The following is a 20,691-nucleotide window of genomic DNA, read 5'->3' as shown; positions in this document are numbered from 1 at the left end:
CTTACTCTTTTTTTGCACATATCACACATATTTAACACATGGCAGAGCGCACGCTATGTGGCCAATTGCACCCATATAGTGCTACTTCAGGCCAGGAGTCTTTTTGCAAATGGGGTTCAACAGAAAAATACAATAGTACAGTTTGGTATGTTCAGTGAGTAGAATACTAGGATGATTTTATGTAGTTACACTCACATTTGATAGAGCTAACTTGAAGCTCTGCTGTAATGCGCACGGACGGAACAATCCCCGTCTAAGGATATATATGGAAGCAGACGTCTCTGGTATATTTACTAAAGCAGAACTTGCTCTAGTGTATACAGCATGGGTGGTATAATCCCCACATAGGAATGTGATGGTGCCATGAAATAAAAATGTGGATAAAAAATAAATTAGTATATAGCTTTAAAATATACCATTTATTTTGCAAAACAATAAAAACAATGTAAGCTACCTTACATTGTTTTTATTGTTTTTTCAAAATACCATACTGCACTATTGCATTTTTCTGGTTTTATCTTTGAGGTCAAATGTGTGTACAACTCTAAAGAGATTTGTGTACGTATATAATTGTACATATATTGCTTGGGGCGCGGTCTCCTCCCTTTTTTTCTTTGACACTCTATTACTCACAAGGTTGGGAACCCTTGTTCCGGTTACCGCTGCCCACAATTATCCTGTGTTCAATATTGTATCGAGCGCCTATTACACCTTTTTTCCACGGTGCATAAAGATGGCTGTCAGAAAATTTCAATACCCATGAATTAAAAATAAATAAATAAATAAATTGTATATATTAAATAAAGATTACAATAATATATTGAAAAATATGCTGACCGTGATTCTTTATTCCATAGCTATAAGAACATGAGAAACAAACCACGTCATATTTTAATCTATTAGTTCGGTCTATTAGCTTGGGTCTCTTTTCAGACATTTTACGTAATTGATACTATGAGGAGAGGGAGTGAGGGGAGCAAAAATCCAGCTAATTTTATATAGTTCTTTGTGCCAACAAACAGCTTTACATACAATATTCCAAAACTTCTTAAACTAATTAATCTTGCTTTAACAATGATAGAGCGTGCTCAAACCTCCCTTGTAATTATAACTTAAAATGTGCTCAAGCTACAATTGTTTCAATTTTATAACAGCATGTTACAGTCCAAGTGCTGGGTTTATTAAATCACATTGTTTCGATCCACGCTCTGGCTTTATTTGGCTGTTTGTCTTAGCATTCCAATTATATTATAGTGTAAGTTGTGATGGAGCCATTTGGGCTACTGATGAAAGCACCTGTTAATGAAATCTTGGAACGAACAGAGGTGCCTGCAGATAGGATTCCTGATGTGACTCCAATAGCTGCTATAAAGGCTCTCGGGCAACTTCTACACAACTTATTTTTTTTTTGTATTTCAAATGTAACGGTGATTGTGAGGACATAAAACACACCTAACATGGATCATGCAAAGCATTGTAAACAGCACATTTCTGACCTACAAAAACAGGTCCCCAACTGAAGATCCACAGCTTTTAAAAATAACTAGGCTGGTCAATAGACAAATGCAACCTTGTCTGTCTTAAACATGCGTTACTAAGCTGTGAGTGGATATTGCACAGTTTAGTTGCTTAAGATAGTTCCAAACATGTATACCTAAAGGGAAACAACAATTAGAATAACATCATATGTTTCATGGATTGTATAGATAATGCATTCAAAATTATATTTAAAAAAAACCTTCCCAAATCTTGAAGCTTACTGCAACTTCAGGGAGATCCCTTCCTCTCCAGGAAGTGTCTCCGCCATTCAGGAGCATCTCATTCTTGCCCACGGTTCTTAAAGGGACACTTTAGGCACCCAGACCACTTCAGCTCATTGAAGTGGTCTGGGTGCAGTGTCTGTATTGCACTTAGTGCTGCAATGTAAAACATTGCAGTTTTAGAGAAACTGCAATGTTTACATTGCAGCACTAAGTCTACCTCCAATGGCTGTCTACCAGAGACGCTTTCTGGATGTCAACAGACTTTTGGTCTTCTGCATGAGAACATCCAGTGTCAGCTATTTCCTGATAGGAAAGCATTGATTCAATGCTTTCCTGTGGGGAGGTCTGCTGTTCATACACCACTCGCTGTGGCTGCACATTGGCGCCCGGTCGTGGGGGGGCCTCGGAGGAGGTGGAGCCACCACCCGGTGCCGAGGGATATCGGCCATGGGATCAAGAAAGTAAATAAATTATTTTTAATCCTTATTAACCACGTGGGGGAATGTGTGAAGGAGGGGGGAGGCATAGGAATCTACATTTCTGCTCACATTTAGCAGTGTAAGAAGGGATCACAAATCTGTTATTTGTAAAAAACAAAAAATCTTACACTCGCCTAGAAGCCATGGCGTCTTCAGAAACGTAACACAACCATCAGTAAAATACTGGGTGGAGTGATAAATAGCTCTCCCAACTTTGTACCCAAATACTAGACAAAGTCCACAACAAGGTGTTCCCCAGAGTTAACCTTTTATATACACATACAAATACTCCCGCTGTTGTTGCATTAATTTACCTTTCATGTATGCAGGCAGAGATTTTGGTACTGGGAGAACAAATTTGGGTCTTTTAACTTTGATCACAGATAGAATTCCTGGTTTTGTGCTATATTGCAGTCAAATAAGACTTACCGTATATACTCGAGTATAAGCCGAGTTTTTCACAAGTCAATGTCTGTATTATGGCAATTTACATTGCCATAATACAGACAATGGGGCTGTGGGGGCTGCAGAGTGTTTACTTACCTCTCCTGCAGCTCCTGTCAGCTCCCTCCTCCGCACGGTCCGTTCAGCACCTCGGTCAGCTCCCAGTGTAAGTCTCGCGAGAGCCGCGGGGTCATAGTGCGGCTCTCGCGAGACTTACACTGTGAGCTGACAGAAGAGCTGCACAGACCGGCGCGGAGGAGGAGGGAGCTGGCAGGAGCTGCAGGAGAGGTAAGTAAGAGCTCTGCCAGTCCCCCTCCTCCCCCCACTAAACCAATGCCACTGGACCACCAGGGAAGGAGAGCCCCCCTCCCTGCCATGTATCAAGCAGGGAGGGGGGGACGGAAAAAAAAATATATAAATAATAATAAAATATTAAGAAAAAAAATAATAATAATAATTAAATACAATTAAAAATAACAATAAAAAATAATTAAAATAATTAAAACATAATAATAATAAAATTGCCCACAACCCCACCAAGGCTCTGCAACACACACACACACACTGCACTCATATACACACACTGCACTCATACACACACACTGCACTCATACACACACTGCACTCATATACACACACACCACATTCATACACACACTGCACTCATACACACACACACTGCACTCATATACACACACACTGCATTCATACACACACTGCACTCATATACACACACACTGCATTCATACACACACACTGCATTCATACACACACACTGCACTCATACCCACACTGCACTCATACACACACTGCACTCATACACACGCTGCACTCATACACACACACTGTATTCATACACACACACTGAATTCATTATATACACACACTGTAAATAAATATTCAATTAATATAATTTTTTTAGGATCTAATTTTATTTAGAAATTTACCAGTAGCTGCTGCATTTCCCACCCTAGTCTTATACTCGAGTCAATAAGTTTTCGCAGTTTTTGGGGGTAAAATTAGGGGCCTTGGCTTATATTCGGGTCAGCTTATACTCGAGTATATACGGTACTTTTAGATCTTTAGTTGTGGTTTTTATTCGTAAATTGATTTATCCAACAGACCTATAATAAAATGCACCCTTACATTCTATCTCCAAGATAAAATAAGTTGAAATAGTTTTCTTTTTATTTATCCCTGAAATTAAAATTTAAATCTAGGCACAAGCAGGAAACTGTACCCCATGACGCAGACACACTGGCGTCAATACCAGCATTTCAGCGTCAGAAAGGTTTGACATCACCCACTGTTTCTATATTCTCCCAGGGCAGTGCATGAAACTGCTGACGGGGGGAGGAGGTACAGCATCTGGGCTGAAGATCCTGACAGAGGGCAGAACTGCATGTAGGATAAGTTAACTACTTATCTTTTGCCATTCAATAGTTGCAATAGACGCTACGCCAATGTCTTCGCACAAGACAGACTGATCGGATCTGACTTTCATTTTAAAAATCTTTATATTTACTTATAATTCTGCTAGATACAATCTATCCATAACATTTATGCTCTTAAAATAAGCAGATATTGTGCGTGCCATAACAGGTACACTATAATAATTCTCACTGACTGGGATAATCACATTTTAGAGAAACTTTCCTGGACTTATCAGCTTAATGCAGCTCTATTCCTTGGGGCAAGCGTTTACAGCCAACATTGAATATTGCTTTTACTAAATACTACAATCTTCATTCAAAATAAAATAATACATTGCCTGCATTGACGCCTTCAGCATTTATTATAATGAATGAATTCAATTTATGTTGGTTTATCGTTGGGGAAAAAAAAAACATTTTTCTTTAACTATTTGTACTTAAGAGTTACGTAAGCGTGTGACTCACAAGATTGACTGTGTTTTGTGTTGAGCAAAGATTAGTGGTAACTTTACAATTCCCTGTTGCCTAAAACCAGCATAAAATTGAATTATGAAAAAGACAAATGCTAGCACTTTGGATGTCAATTTAATAACTGCGTATTAATGCTCTTCTCATACCATAACAACAATTCTTTTTTTAATCATATCTATAGAATATGACAGTTCATAAAACATTTTGCGCTAAAAGAAACGAGTGTAGTTCTTCTATATTTTTGCAGGCATTTTACTATCCGACTATTTAGAATTTATTCCGAATAAACTTTAATCAGCTGTTAATGTTGTTTCTTTACACTATACTAGAAAATTAATTTTAAAGCTTGAAGTCTTTGGCCTGGCATCATTTGAGTTATACCATAATTGTCATCTTAATTTTATGCACATCCGCAGATCATATGCTATCCACAGATTATATTTTATAGCACGAGTCAAACTTCTCTACGTCATCGATCAATGAACGAGGAGCTTGGTAGATTCAGGTGCAATAAATTCAATTTTTATTCCCATGTAGGTGACACTGAAATGCTCATAAATAAAACAGTTTACACAGAGGACAATCTATTCAGAGGCTGAGCTCACAAATGAGATGTTAGATGGAGGCACCAGGGACAGGAATTAACCATTTCAATGATTACTAAAACAGAAATGTTAAGATCACAGATCATCCGATATGCTGGAGCAATTGGTTCAAAGGTGAAAAAATAACCCAAGGAACCATTTTTTATTTTATTTTTTTAAACAGAGGACAATAAAGAAAAACACATAATTATGGTATAACATTAAGTAATGTTTTTACTGAATTAGGCTGTGTATTTACACCTCTGCTGTTTTCACAGTTTAGCTAGAAATTACGTTTCTTCCAACACGTTATAATTATTCTAACTGATTCAAATCAGTCTTGGAAAACTGCAAAACATAACCGGATATGGAGCCTGATTTGCCCTATTCCATGAAATACAGTTCTACTTTTATAATGTAAATACAGTGCGTAACTGATGATAATATATTTAGTATAGTGCAAGGCTATGCAAGGGTAGAGAATGGCCTGCTGGGTAAAGGGAGCCTATATTCTAGAGACAATAGGCGAACTCACAGATCTGACAGCAGGTTTCTTTGTTGAATTAATTAGTGTTGTGAACCAAAGCTTCCATAGTAGAATTATTCTTATCTGATTTCCCTGAAAATTATCATTCAAGGCCACAAAAGCAGGGGTGGGGAATATCTAACGCTCAATGAATGGGACATTCCTGGGTGCTGGGCAGCCACATTTATTTGAGCTTTTCTCCCCTGGCAAAGCAGCCTGGGTCTTGCTCACTGAGCGCCGAGACAGGGAGCAGTTACTTTTAATGTGGCCTGCACTCACCAGAGGTGCAGACCACAAGCTTCCTACAGGGACTTTAACCTCAATGGACCACCAGAGCTCCCTGAGAAAGAGGTGGACATAACAGAACACATAAATAAAATCCACACCCATTATCAACAGGCAACACACCCCATCCATACACATTACACAGCCAGCACACAAACACACAATACACACTGCCAGAACATACAATCCACACACATTACATACAGTCAGCACACACCACATACACACAAACGATTATAGACAGCCACACACAAAGTATGGCAGGCAGAGAATGAGACACTCAGGGTTATTCACTAAACTTTCACTAATTTAATGTCAATGAAAAAGCAAGACGCTGTGACTATAGCCAAACTGCAGAATTTTTCCAGATCACTTTTTGCCTCAGTGTTTCCGTTCGGATTAAATTAATCAAAATTCAGTTTGGTGAATAAGCATGTCAACCAGGCTCTAGGTATAAAATTAATCTGAAATGATTGTGTGTGCCTGGACAAGCAGATTGTCATTATGGACAATTGTAGAAGTATATATCTGGAATGTCTAGACCACCTTTAGAAGAGGTGTATCATTTTTCAGGATATCATTGATGGTCGTTCTTTTCAAATGTATGACTATATTAATAACTGATATTTGCACTGTAGGTGCGGAGGAATGGCTATCGGCTTTCGGTTCTGAACAATTGGAGTAGTAGTAGCAATATGTTCGTCTTAATGGAGTTGATGCGACCTAGCCATGAGAGCTCCAGTTTCGTCCAATTGCGCCAATTGAGTTGTAATAGTCTTCAGTAATGTTAATTGATTTTTACTTGAGAATCGAGTTTTTAGTTTCTGTGATTGTAACAGCCAAGTCAGAAAGAGAGGTCGGTAAATGTACTTTTTTTCCCCAATAATATTAACCACTTGTCTTATTTTGCGACCAAGACTCAAAGTTTTCACTCACCACTAGCCATTGGCGAGTAGAAATTCACCCCTGATATGTATGCTACGGCGTGTAGTGGCAAGTAACTTTTACGGTCTGGCTAGTAGCATAGGACTTCAAAATCTGAACTGTTGTGACTGTAAACAATGGTAAAATCTTCATTAAAAATAAGCAAATAAGAAAGAGGCGGAAAAAGTGGCAGAAAGATGGATTATTTTGGCACACTAAAGAAAGAAGAAAAAAATGTGGAAAAAATTAAGTATAAAATATATTGTGCGCACAAAACTGTTGAAAACATGAAAGCAAACCTAGTGTTTGATTTGAGTTCGGAAGCACACTACGTGCAGGTCCGTCTATAATATGAATAGGACCCTGGGCAAAGCATTTTCTTGGGCCCCCTAGACCCTGCCCCTCCCCCCCCATTACGCCCAACCCCCAATCACACTGACAGACCTTCTGACACATACACACACACAGACAGATATATTAAAACATTCGCAGATACCTACTGACACACATACACCGACACGCAAATATATTCTTATATACATTCAGACATACTGACACACACATACACATACACTGACAGATATACTGAAACACACACAGACAGATGTATTGACACACACAGACATTCTGACACACACAGGGATACTGACACACACAGGGATACTGACACACACAGGCATACTAACATACACACCGACAGGCATGCTGACACACACACACACACACACTGACACACACACACAAACATACTGACATACACACACACAAACATACTGACATACACACAAACATACTGACACACACACAGACATACTGACATACACACAAACATACTGACACACACACAGACATACTGACATACACACACACACAGACACACACACACACACACACAGACATACTGACATACACACACAGACATACTGACACACACACAGACATACTGACATACACACACAGACATACTGACATACACACACAGAGATACTGACACACACACAGAGATACTGACATACACACACAGACATACTGACACACAGACATACTGACACACACACACACAAACATACTGACACACACACAGCCACTGACATACACACACAGACATACTGACATACACACACAGACATACTGACACACACACACAGACATACTGACACACACACACAAACATACTGACACACACACAGACATACTGACACACACACAGACATACTGACACACAGACATACTGACACACACAAACATACTGACACACACAGACATACTACTGACACACACACACACTCACATTTAGCCACCCTCCAGTTTCTTACCTTTTCCTGGAGGGTGGTTTCCCTGGGGTCCAGTGGCAGGCTGAGGCAGATGGGAGTTCCCCTCTGGAACTTCCCTCCTCCTGCCTTTCTCCTCCCGCGCGGCTATTAAGGGACTCTATGGTGTTAGGAATATAGGGCTTCCCCCGTCCTCTCCCTTCGTGGAATATAAAGGGGTAAAAACCCTTTATTCACTAACCCAATTTCAGCGGCAATCTCCCTCGGCACTGGGTCCGCACTCCACCTCCTCCAACGTCATCTTACGGAGGGACCTAATGCGCAATAAACCCTCCCCATAGGGAAGTATTGACTCAATGCTTTACTCCAGGGATTCGCTGATTCTGGATGTCCTCATGCAGAACGTAACGACATCCATCATCATTTAGGCCACAGTCCTGCAATGTAAATATTGCAGTTTCTCTAAAACCACAATGATTTACATTGCAGGACTAAGGGGTCATGGACACTGCACCCAGACCACTTCAATGAGTTAAAGTGGTCTGGGTGCCTATAGCGTCCCTTTAAAGAGGAAGCCTTAACCCCTTAAGGACCAAACTTCTGGAATAAAAGGGAATCATGACATGTCACACATGTCGTGTCCTTAAGGGGTTAATGTCCTAGGTTAATCCTAGGTTTTGTTTTGGTGCAAAACCTGGACAGCTACCTCCGTCATTAACGGGTTAACCGCATCTTTTAATGTTGATCCAAAAAGTGGCAACGCACTAAATTTGAAGAGATGGCAAAAACATAAAATAAAATACTTTTGGGGGTGGGGGAGCTGTGTGACAGTCCTGCTTTAAGGATCTATAATGAATGGTAGAAGTATGACTGTAACAATAAGCAAGCACCGATGACGGTAGTATTACAGAGAATCTCTCCAGAGGTATTAAATGCTATGAGGGCCGTGACCTCTCACATGCCCAATGAACGCAATTGCAGAACACGAGGAGAATCTGAGGGATGCCTTTCTGCGCACGCGCAGTTCTATGACTCTCACTCGCGACCTCTTCAGGGCTTTGTATCCTTTAGGTGAGGTGCGCATGCGCGTCGGCAGAACCCCCTGGGAGTGCTTGTGAGCGTTCTACGTATCTGCGCATGCGCGCGTTCGTGAATAACCATGTGAGCAGCGTAAGGACACAGAGAGGAAGTGTGAGTGCAGGTAAAGCATTTCCAGTCACTAGTATACCGGGCACTGTGTGTATATGTAATATACATAATATCATTAGCGGCACCAACAGCCCAGGGTTAATATCTGTGTCTGTATGTAAGAAGCACAGCACACTGTGTATACTGTATATAATAACATTAACACTAATATACCTAATACAGTATACTATATACCAATATACCTAATACAGTATACTATATACCATGTCACTAATACCAATATACCTGATACAGAATACTATATACCATGTCACTAATATACCTAATACAGTATACTATATACCATGTCACTAATATACCTAATACAGTATACTATATACCATGTCACTAATATACCTAATACAGTATACTATATACCATGTCACTAATATTAATATACCTAATACAGTATACTATATACCATGTCACTAATATACCTAATACAGTATACTATATACCATGTCACTAATATACCTAATACAGTATACTATATACCAATATACCTAATACAGTATACTATATACCATGTCACTAATATACCTAATACAGTATACTATATACCATGTCACTAATATACCTAATACAGTATACTATATACCATGTCACTAATATATCTAATACAGTATACTATATACCATGTCACTAATATACCTAATACATTATACTATATACCATGTCACTAATATACCTAATACAGTATACTATATACCATGTCACTAATATACCTAATACAGTATACTATATACCATGTCACTAATATTAATATACCTAATACAGTATACTATATACCATGTCACTAATACCAATATACCTAATATTATATACATCATTAACACTAATATACCTAATACAGTATACTATATACCATGTCACTAATACAGTATACTATATACATCATTAACACTAATATACCTAATACAGTATACTATATACCATGTAACTAATACCAATATACCTAATACTATATACAACATCATTAACACTGATATACATAATACAGTATACTATATACAATGTCACTAATACCAATATACCTAATATTATATATATCATTAACACTAATATACCTAATACAGTATACTATATACTATGTCACTAATACCAATATACCTAATACTATATACATCATTAACACTAATATACCTAATACAGTATACTATATACCATGTCACTAATACAGTATACTATATACCATGTCACTAATACCAATATACCTAATACTATATACATCATTAACACTAATATACCTAATACAGTATACTATATACTATGTCACTAATACAGTATACAATATACCATGTCACTAATACAGTATATACTATATACCATGTCACTAATACCAATATACCTAATACTATATACAACATCATTAACACTAATATACCTAATACAGTATACTATATACCATGTCACTAATACAGTATACTATATACCATGTCACTAATACCAATATACCTAATACTATATACAACATCATTAACACTAATATACATAATACAGTATACTATATACTATGTCACTAATACAGTATACTATATACTATGTCACTAATACAGTATATACTATATACTGTCACTAATACAGTATACTATATACTATGTCACTAATACCAATATACCTAATACTATATACATCATTAACACTAATATACCCAATACAGTATACTATATACCATGTCACTAATACAGTATACTATTTACTATGTCACTAATACAGTATACTATATACCATGTCACTAATACAGTATACTATATACAATGTCACTAATACAGTGTACTATATACCATGTCACTTACACACTACACTATATACCATGTCACTAATACTAATATACTTAATACAGTATACTACAAACAATGTCATTAACACTAATATACCTAATACAGTATACTATATACCATGTAACTAATACCAATATACCTAATACTATATACAACATCATTAACACTAATATACATAATACAGTATACTATATACATTGTCACTAATACCAATATACCTAATATTAAATATATCATTAACACTAATATACCTAATACAGTATACTATATACTATGTCACTAATACAGTATACAATATACCATGTCACTAAAACAGTATATACTATATACCATGTCACTAATACCAATATACCTAATACTATATACAACATCATTAACACTAATATACCTAATACAGTATACTATATACCATGTCACTAATACAGTATACTATATACCATGTCACTAATACCAATATACCTAATACTATATACAACATCATTAACACTAATATACATAATACAGTATACTATATACTATGTCACTAATACAGTATACTATATACTATGTCACTAATACAGTATATACTATATACTGTCACTAATACAGTATACTATATACCATGTCACTTATACAGTATACTATATACAATGTCACTAATACAGTATACTATATACCATGTCACTAATACAGTATACTATATACCATGTCACTAATACAGTATACTATATACCATGTCACTAATACAGTATACTATATACAATGTCACTAATACAGTGTACTATATACCATGTCACTTACACACTACACTATATACCATGTCACTAATACTAATATACTTAATACAGTATACTAGAATGTCATTAACACTAATACAGTACAATATATGCAATCTCATCAACAGTTATACAGTATAATATATACTATGCCACTAATACAGTATACTATATGTCATTAACAATAATATACCTAATACAGTATACTATATATCATGGCACTAATACAGTATACTATATGCAATGTCACTAATACAGTATACTATATACCATGTCATTAACACTAATACCGTATACTATTCACAATGTCATTAACGCTCGTATTCCTAATACAATATACTATATTTAATATAATTAAGGCTAGTATATCTAATATAGTATACTACCTCCAATTTCATTAACATTAGTACGGTATACTATATACAGTGTCATTAACACTAGTATTCCTAATACAGTATACTATATACAGTGTCATTATTATGTACAGGGAAAGGTAGGTAACTAGAATAGTTCACAATGAAGGGTTAGCATATTGGATGATATAGTTGCAACTTGCAGGAGAGGAAGCACGTATGTTGCAAAATAATGCAGAGGTCCCTCCAGTGTTGTATTAAAAGTGCTGCCATTCCATCTTCTTGTGCCTCTGTGACTTTTTTTATGGCTGTTTTTTTGTGCATTTCAGCTGGCTGTACATGATATTACAACATACTTGGGATCATCATACTTTGAATCATGTTCTTCCCCCGGAAGATGGCTCCGGCACTGCTGAGTTTCTGTCAATGGCATTGCCGTCACAGAAGGCATTTGGGGGCAGTTTCGAAGCTAAGCGTGCGGGAAGCGCTTGCCAGTGTTGAAGGGAGTCCTAATAGTATTAAACTACAGGTAAACAGCGCAAGAAAGTCATATGATTAGACTTTCAAACAGACATCTTAAATGGGAGAACTGCGGATTTTAATAATTTTTAAAGGGGCATTAAAGAAGAAAAATGCTTATTATAATGTCTGTTTTTGCAGTAACTCTATTCCAATCTGTGATTAAAGAAAATGTTAGCAGCAACACTTCATTAGCCTCAGGTAGAGATGAATCAAATCCTTTTAGTATGATACAGGAAGTGAAGCTGTTGCATATGTTGTATAAAGATTATTATTTTATTTTATTTTTTTATGGGGCTATTTTCAAGTTAAATGCCTAAATAAAAATGGAAAGGAAATGGACAATATCTCTAAATATATAACACTTCCTTTTTTTAAACATGAAAAGGTAAATACATCCCATAGCATGTAATAAAATACGTAAATAGGAGAATATAAAATACAATCTAGGGCTCTTGCATGACATGTTTGGGGAGTTAGAATGCAGTTTTATATACTCACTATGTTCCCGTTATTTTTAAGGGATGGGTACGCTCGGTTAGGTCCCAGAAAGATATTTTATTCCTGCACGTCAATGATGGCTCATCCTTAGAAAGCCTACAGGTTGTTGCAGAACCAAATCTGAAAACCAGGTGAGTAATTTTATCACCTATTAAACACATGTAAAGTCAGAGCTCCTTATCCTAAATAAAAAATGTAAAGAATTACTATGGCGTTAGGAATACAAACCTGTATTTCCAACACTATAGTGTCACTGTCCTTGGCATAATCGGTCCCCCCCCCACCGTCCTATGATTAAGGTTTTTTTTCCAGCGCCAAGCCACCCCATAACATCACTGTGATGGTGGGATGTAATGCAAGGCGAGTACCATCCATGCATTAAAGCATCCCCATAGGAAAGCATTGAATCAATTTGAAGCTGTTAGACGTTCTCATGCAAAGCTTGTCGTTTGATGGAGTAAAACTCCAATAAGGACCTGGAAGCGCCTCTAGTGGCTGTCTGGAAGACAACCACTAGATGTAGCGTTAACCCTGCAATGTAATCATTGCACATTCTCAGAAACGGCATTGTTTTATATTGCAGAGTTAAACAGATATGAGTTTTGCATTCAGAGATGAGATAATGAGATAAAGTGGTCTGGGTGACTATAGTGTCCCTTTAACGAAACCTGGGAAACTTCATCTCTGACATCAGTGCATTTTATCTATACATGATTTATCTGAGCTATTCAGAAGCGACACATACAGTGGCGGAACTACCGCAGTCGCAGCTGACACCGGAACCGTCACTCCAGAGGGTCTGGCCGCCCTGCGGACCCCTGCGACAGCGTTGCCCTGCCAGCTTTTGTTGGAAAAAGAAACACAGCACTGAGGAAGGCTCCAGCTGGAGTTGAAACGCGTATTCTGTTTTTATGGGACTTTTTGTTCATATGTTATGTAGTGAATTTAGGCTACATGTCTTGTTTATTTTCATTACACTGCTAATTTTGTCCCTTTTTTACTTTGTGTTATTTTGTATCTCAATAAATTGTTATATATTTTTCTGCTACTCTCCTTCAAGACTGCCACCCTAGCATGTATAGGCACCCTGGATCCCTTTATATAGAGCCTGGGACTGCTCTATATCCTGTGAGTTTTATCCGATTTTTAGGGGCATGGTGTCTGTTTTATACCGTTTGCACTATGTATTTTATCTTAGTTTTTTAGCATATTCTGGATATTGACTACATTGTTCTACATTTGGTGTAGTATTTCTTTTTTTAATGTTTAAAATGTGTCTTCTATGCAGTAAAAAATAAAAAATAAATGCATATAATTCAGTACTTATTTTTCATGTCTTCTCATGAAGGCATGGCTCTTAACCCCTTAAGGACCAAACGTCTGGAATAAAAGGGAATCATGACATGTCACACATGTCATGTGTCCTTAAGGGGTTAAACCACCCAAAAACTGCAACATTTACGCTTCAATTCTTTGAATTCAAAGCATGTAAGACACTGTTATAGAACCTATTGCCAATGGCCTTACAGTATATTAGCAGAGAAGCTTAGAACCCGGCAAAGATTTGACTGTTTATTGTAAGTAGAGCAGTACAATAATAATTTAATTTAATTTGCAAATTTTATAGCGCTTTTCTCCCTGTGAGACTCCAAGCACTTTACAAATATACAAACATAAAGACATAAAAGTTAGGGGTTTCTGAAGGTCAGCTGAGCGGACGAATGCCTGATGGAAGAGGTGGGTCTTTAGCTTTTTTTTTTTTTTTAAAGTCTGTAAGGACGGTGCCTCTCTGATTGCACATGGTAAAGAGTTCCAGAAGGTAGGGGCAGCGTGGCTAAATGCCCTAAAACCTGAGTCTGTCTTTATTCTTGGCACTGACAGGAGGAATTTGCTTGCTGACCGAAGTGAACGGGATGGAATGTAGGGTGCCAGGACCTCTTTCAGGTACTGTGGGCTTTGAAGGTTAGCAGGCCAATTTTGAAATATGTTCGCCACTTAATTGGAAGCCAATGCAGGGAGTGGAGAACAGGTGTTATTTGGCAGGAGCGAGTTTGATTGGTCAGTAGTCTGACTGCTGCATTTTGTACAGTCTAAAGGTGATTCTTTTTCTGGGAGGCCCAAGTAAAGTACATTGCAGTAATCTAGCCGAGAGGATACAAATGCATGGATTAATGTTGGCATATCATCCGGTGGAATTAAGTGTTGTATCCTGGCTATGTTTTTCAGATGAAAGTAGGCAGATTTTATTACAGAGGAAATCTGCTGTTTAAATGATAGTCCAGAGTCAATCAGCACTCCGAGGTTCCGTACCTTTGATGAGTTTAGAGTCTCCCAGCTCCAGGCCAGTTGGGTGATCATGGGATATTGTTGTTGCCAGGGGTCCCCTCACCAAGAGTAAATCTGTTTTGTCCGAGTTCACTTTAAGCCAACTAGCATTCATCCATTCTATCAGGTGTGCTAAGCAACTGTTGATGCCGCATGTTGGGTCTGTGGTATCTGGAGCAAAGGAGAAGTAGAGTTGTGTGTCATCAGCATAGCAGTGATATCTTTGGACATGTTGCCTGATGATGTCCCCCAGTGGTAGCAAGTAAATTGCGAATAGCATGGGAGACCAGATGGATCCTTTTTTTTTTTGTAAATCTTTTTTTTATTAAGGTATTAACATGACATATAGAATGCGCAGAAAATAAGCAGTGGGAAACACGCAGGTTTCAGGCATTTAGAATAATATGTCATAACACGAGACATGCAAATCTCAGCGGTATTATCAATAAGGAGACGCGCAGGTCTCCTGGTAAGTGAACATAATATATGTGCTTGATGGATAAAGTAGGCACTGAAATAAATGTAATGAGGATATCTCTTGGAGCACTCAACAAAGGGAACCTGTAGGGTTTCCCGAGGCACATCAATACGTTAAGGACAAGTGTGGTTAGCGTCGGGGGAAGCTTTTCTTTTTTTTTTTTTTTTTTTTTTCCCCCTAACTAGGCCTGGGACACGGAAAGGATACGTAAGTATGGGACTCTAGAATCTTTGGCGGAATGCCAGGGCATAAAATAAAGATGGTAGTCTATGTACCTTCATCGAGTCAGGCGCACCAATCCGTAACTATGGCGTCTAACAGTCATGTGAACCCGTGGATGTCGGGGTCACCATGGGTGCCTATCACAGATTGCTACAGGGTGCCCGGGATGACACCTATTCTCTTCAGTGTGTGTATTGTGGCCCGATCCCCCACTCGGGACAAAGTGGTCGGAGAGGTTGTCCCTGTTAAGACTTCGCGTTCCCAGGGGCCTTTCCGTCATGTTCAAAGACGGAAGTGGTCATAAGTTAAATCGTCGTCCCCGTCGGCGGAGCCTACGGGGTGCGTACGTCTCAGGTGTAGGTCACTTGTAGTTGTCGTGGGTAAGTTAAGTGTGTGGAGTGAGAGATTATGTCATAATTGTAGTGTGTGTGTAAGTGTTGTCAGGGGGGGGGAGTGTGAAGCGATGTGGTACCTCGTCGTGGACAGGGAACCAGAGTCGACCATCGCCACGGCATTTTTCGGGAAGATGCGAGATGGTAAATTTATTTCGCAATTGCTATGGTGTAGGCGGTCGTCTGCGCCACGTAATGGCCTAAGGCAGAGGCATCAGTGGTATGGAGCCTGTAATTTGGGGGGACGATATCTCCCCGATCCCGGTTTCCCACCCCGAGACCCCTAGGCCTAACAGTCGAGCCGCAGCAGAGTTAGAGAGAGAAGAGGAGAAAGTAAAGGTGGGAGGAAGGGGGGGAGGAGGGTAAAGAAGGGTGGTCTGCATCAGGGGGGACCCACTGCCGCCGTCCCCCCACTAGGGTGGCCGCGAGCACCCCTCGCCAGTTTATAGCGGGTGATGTATGTGAACCATGGGAGCCACATCTCCAGATGTTTCGTTGTGCGGCCGGTCATGGCGGCATGGATGTCTTCCGCTCCGTGTATGTCTTCCACCCTGTTGATCCATTCTTTCTCCGTTGGTGTATCACGCGTTTTCCAATGTGCCGGTATGTTGGCTTTGGCGGCATTCAGCAGATGGCGTAGTATGGACCTCTTGTAAGTTCGGACAGGTTGGGTCGAGATGTGCAACAAGGCGAGCTCAACACTCCACTCCGGGATGTCACCCAGGACGTCGGTAATGGCATTTTTTATCATCGCCCAGTATGGGACTATGTCTCTGCACTCCCACCAAATGTGAATCAATGTACCTCGTTCTGCCTGGCATCTCCAACACAACGGTGTGATTGATGGGAATATCCTGTGCAGCAGGGTCGGGGTCCTATACCATAACGAGAGCAATTTGTAGTTGACCTCCTGGTAGTATGAGCTCATGGAGCTTTTCTGCTGCCAGAGTAAAGCTGTATCCCACTGTGCTGGAGTCAGAGTTTTCCCGAGTTGTGTTTCCCACTGTCGGCGGAAGGTGTGCGACTGGGTCCCGTCCCCGGCGATTAAGTGCTGATATAGTGCCGATATTGTATGGTCCAGCGGGCTGCCCCGGTCGCATAGGTCTTCAAACCAGGTAAGTTCCCGATGCAAGCGTTCTTTATGCGGTATCGAGTTGTAGTAGTGTTGTAGTTGTAGGTACCTGAGAACATCCACGGGTGTCCTAGGGGCAGAACCCAACAACGATGTTGAGTCGCGTAGTCTGCCCTCTGTAAGGGCCCGGTAGAGGGGAATGTACGTCCTGTCGCTAACGGCGGACCATGCCCTCGAGGATAAACCTCCTGCTAAAGTCGTGTTGTGTGTGATAGGAATCATGGGGCTAGGAGTAGGTGATACGTGACTGTGGTTTCTCAGTGATCTCCAGCCCCTTAGTGTTTGTTGTATCGGTCCGTTTGCAATTTCTCCACCCATCCGCCTCTTTGCTGTTCCCCATATCTCCATTTCGAGGGAGGGTCCGAGTAATCCTTTGTCAAGTGTAACCCATTGTTTTGACGTGGTATCTGTGTGCCAGTCCAGTATTCGCTGCATTATCGTGGCTTGGTGATATTTCTTAATGTCTGGGAGTGCTAGTCCTCCACGGTGCCGTGGTCGGCAAAGGATGTCGTGTCGAATTCTAGAGCGACCACCTCGCCAGACAAATTTAATAATCGCCGTCTTCAGAGATGAGAAGAAGGCATTTGGTATGGCTAGTGGGATGGTCTGCATGAGGTATAAGATTCGTGGAAGGACATTCATTTTGATGACCGCCACTCTGCCGTGCCATGTAATGTGGGGGTACGACCATTTCTCCAAGTCGGTCGCAATTGCCTTCAGAAGGGGTGTGAAGTTAAATCGGTAAGTGTCCTCGGGATCTGTGGCCACCCAGACCCCGAGGTACTTCATCTTACCGTGACACCACCGGAAAGGGAATTGTGAGTCAAGAGAGATGTAGTCATCTGTGGGGGTTGTGATATTTAGGACTTCGCATTTTGAAAGGTTGAGCTTAAAACCCGAAATGCGTCCAAATTTGTCGAATTCTGAGAGGAGGCACGGTAGCGTCGTTCTTGGGTTCTGCACGAAAAACAGAAGATCGTCAGCGTACGCTGCTACTTTATGGTGTGTGTCTCGCCAGTTATACCCCTGGATATCAGGATTTGAGCGAATTGCTTGGAGTAGTGGTTCGAGGGACATCGCAAACAGAATCGGTGAAAGAGGGCAGCCCTGACGGGTGCCATTGTTGATCGGGAAATCAGTAGTTGTTGACCCATTGACTCTTACCGTCGCGTGCGGCGTACTATATAGGGCTGATATCCAGGTGAGGAACCTCTGCCCGCATCCCATTTTCTGAAGAGTTGCTTGCATGTAAGTCCAATCCACTCTATCAAACGCCTTTTCGGCATCGGTTGATAAGAGTAGTAGACGAGTCTTCGTTATTCTGGCGTGTTGTTGGATGGAGAACACTCGCAGTGTACTATCCCTGGCCTCACGTCCCGGGATGAAGCCCGTTTGATCCGCGTGGATCAGGTCCGGCAGAAGGCGGTTAAGTCTGCTTGCCATAACCTTGGTAAACAGCTTAGCGTCCACGTTCAACAAGGATATGGGGCGGTAACTCCCGCAAAGCAGCGGGTCTTTACCCGGCTTAGGCAGGACCGTGATGGTCGCTGCCAGGGACTCCGCGCCCAGGCGCCCACCCTCGCCCACCGCGTTAAGCGCTTTAGTTAGCCATGGTAGTAAAAGAGTGGAGAAGCTCTTATAGTAGCCAGTTGAGAAGCCATCGGGGCCAGGGGCTTTGCCCGATTTTGTAACTTTGAGGGCCGCTGCCAGCTCCTCCAAACTAATCGGGGCGTCGAGTGCGATCGCTGAGTCCTGATCAATCGTGTTGGAGACCGTTTCGGTCAAGTAGGCCATTATGCGTGACTTGTGACTCTCTGCTCCAGTCCCCTGAGGAGGTGGAGGCAAATTGTAGAGGTTCTTGTAAAAAGTCCGGAATTCGTTAGCTATTTTCTGTGGAAAGGAGGTTATCTCGTTCGGAGCTAGTCGCAGCTTTCTTATTTGTTTGCGGGGTGCCGGGCCCTTCAGTAGCCTGGCTAAATATTTTCCCCCTTTGTTGGCATGGGCGTAGTAAAATCCTTTCGTACGCTGCAGTGTGCGGAAGTGTTTACGGGTGATGAGGTCCCTAAGTTTTCTCCGGTGTTCCATGAGCTCCCCGTAGACCTCGTTCAACTGTGTTCTCTTGTGTTGACATTCCAGGGTTGTTATCTTCTGGTGTAGGTTGAGCATCTCCAACATGTTTGCCTTACGTTTTTGTGATGCAATGCGGATGAGCACTCCTCGGATGGTACTCTTATGGGCCTCCCATATGGATATTGGGGAGATGTCAGGTGTGTCATTCTCCCTGAAGTATTGTTCTAGCTCCTGATTTATTTGGTCTTTTGTGATGGGATCCAATAACAATGTCTCGTTGAGCCGCCAGGACCAGGATGAAGGGCGAAATAGAGGGGATTCCAGCTCTATCCAAACCGATCCATGGTCCGACCAAGTGGCAGGATCTATGTCAGCTCCTAGTAAGCGGGTGAGCCCCTCTTGTACGATGAATATATAATCAATGCGGGAGTATCGGTTGTGGAGGACGGAGTAGTAGGTGTAATCCCTCGCCGTTGGGTTGAGTGCTCGCCAGCAGTCGACCAGTCTCAGATCTTCCAAGGATCTGCGAATGGAACGTATACTAGTCTGTGGGATGCAGCTATGTCCCGAGGAGGAGTCCATTATCGGGTCCAGGGGTACGTTGAAGTCTCCACCAACTATTAGTATACCGTCTGTGAAGTCTTCCAGGATGTGCAGTGCATTTCGAATGAAGGGGGCTTGCCGTCGATTAGGGGCGTAGATATTGGCCAAGGTGTATATCTTATCGGCGATGACCCCCTTGAGAAAGAGGTATCGACCTTGAGAGTCCTGCGCTCTTTCAAGTTCCTTAAAGTC

At 40.6% G+C, this 20,691-nt stretch overlaps 1 protein-coding gene across 1 annotated transcript in view; it reads left to right on the top strand.

Annotated features, from left to right (window-relative positions):
• The first annotated feature begins 9,290 nt into the window (after positions 1–9,290).
• The window catches only part of NARS2 (asparaginyl-tRNA synthetase 2, mitochondrial), a 50,943-nt gene continuing 39,542 nt past the window's right edge, over positions 9,291–20,691 (top strand). The window contains exons 1-3 of the mRNA XM_063444963.1: positions 9,291–9,381; positions 12,587–12,786; positions 13,299–13,408. Coding sequence (XP_063301033.1) covers positions 12,637–12,786; positions 13,299–13,408 — 260 coding nt within the window. The 5' untranslated portion in view covers positions 9,291–9,381; positions 12,587–12,636. The remainder of the gene's footprint in view (positions 9,382–12,586; positions 12,787–13,298; positions 13,409–20,691) is intronic.

This window comes from Pelobates fuscus, chromosome 1, assembly GCF_036172605.1.
Source record: "Pelobates fuscus isolate aPelFus1 chromosome 1, aPelFus1.pri, whole genome shotgun sequence".
NCBI lineage: Eukaryota > Metazoa > Chordata > Amphibia > Anura > Pelobatidae > Pelobates > Pelobates fuscus.
This window is presented reverse-complemented; position numbering and strand designations above follow the sequence as displayed.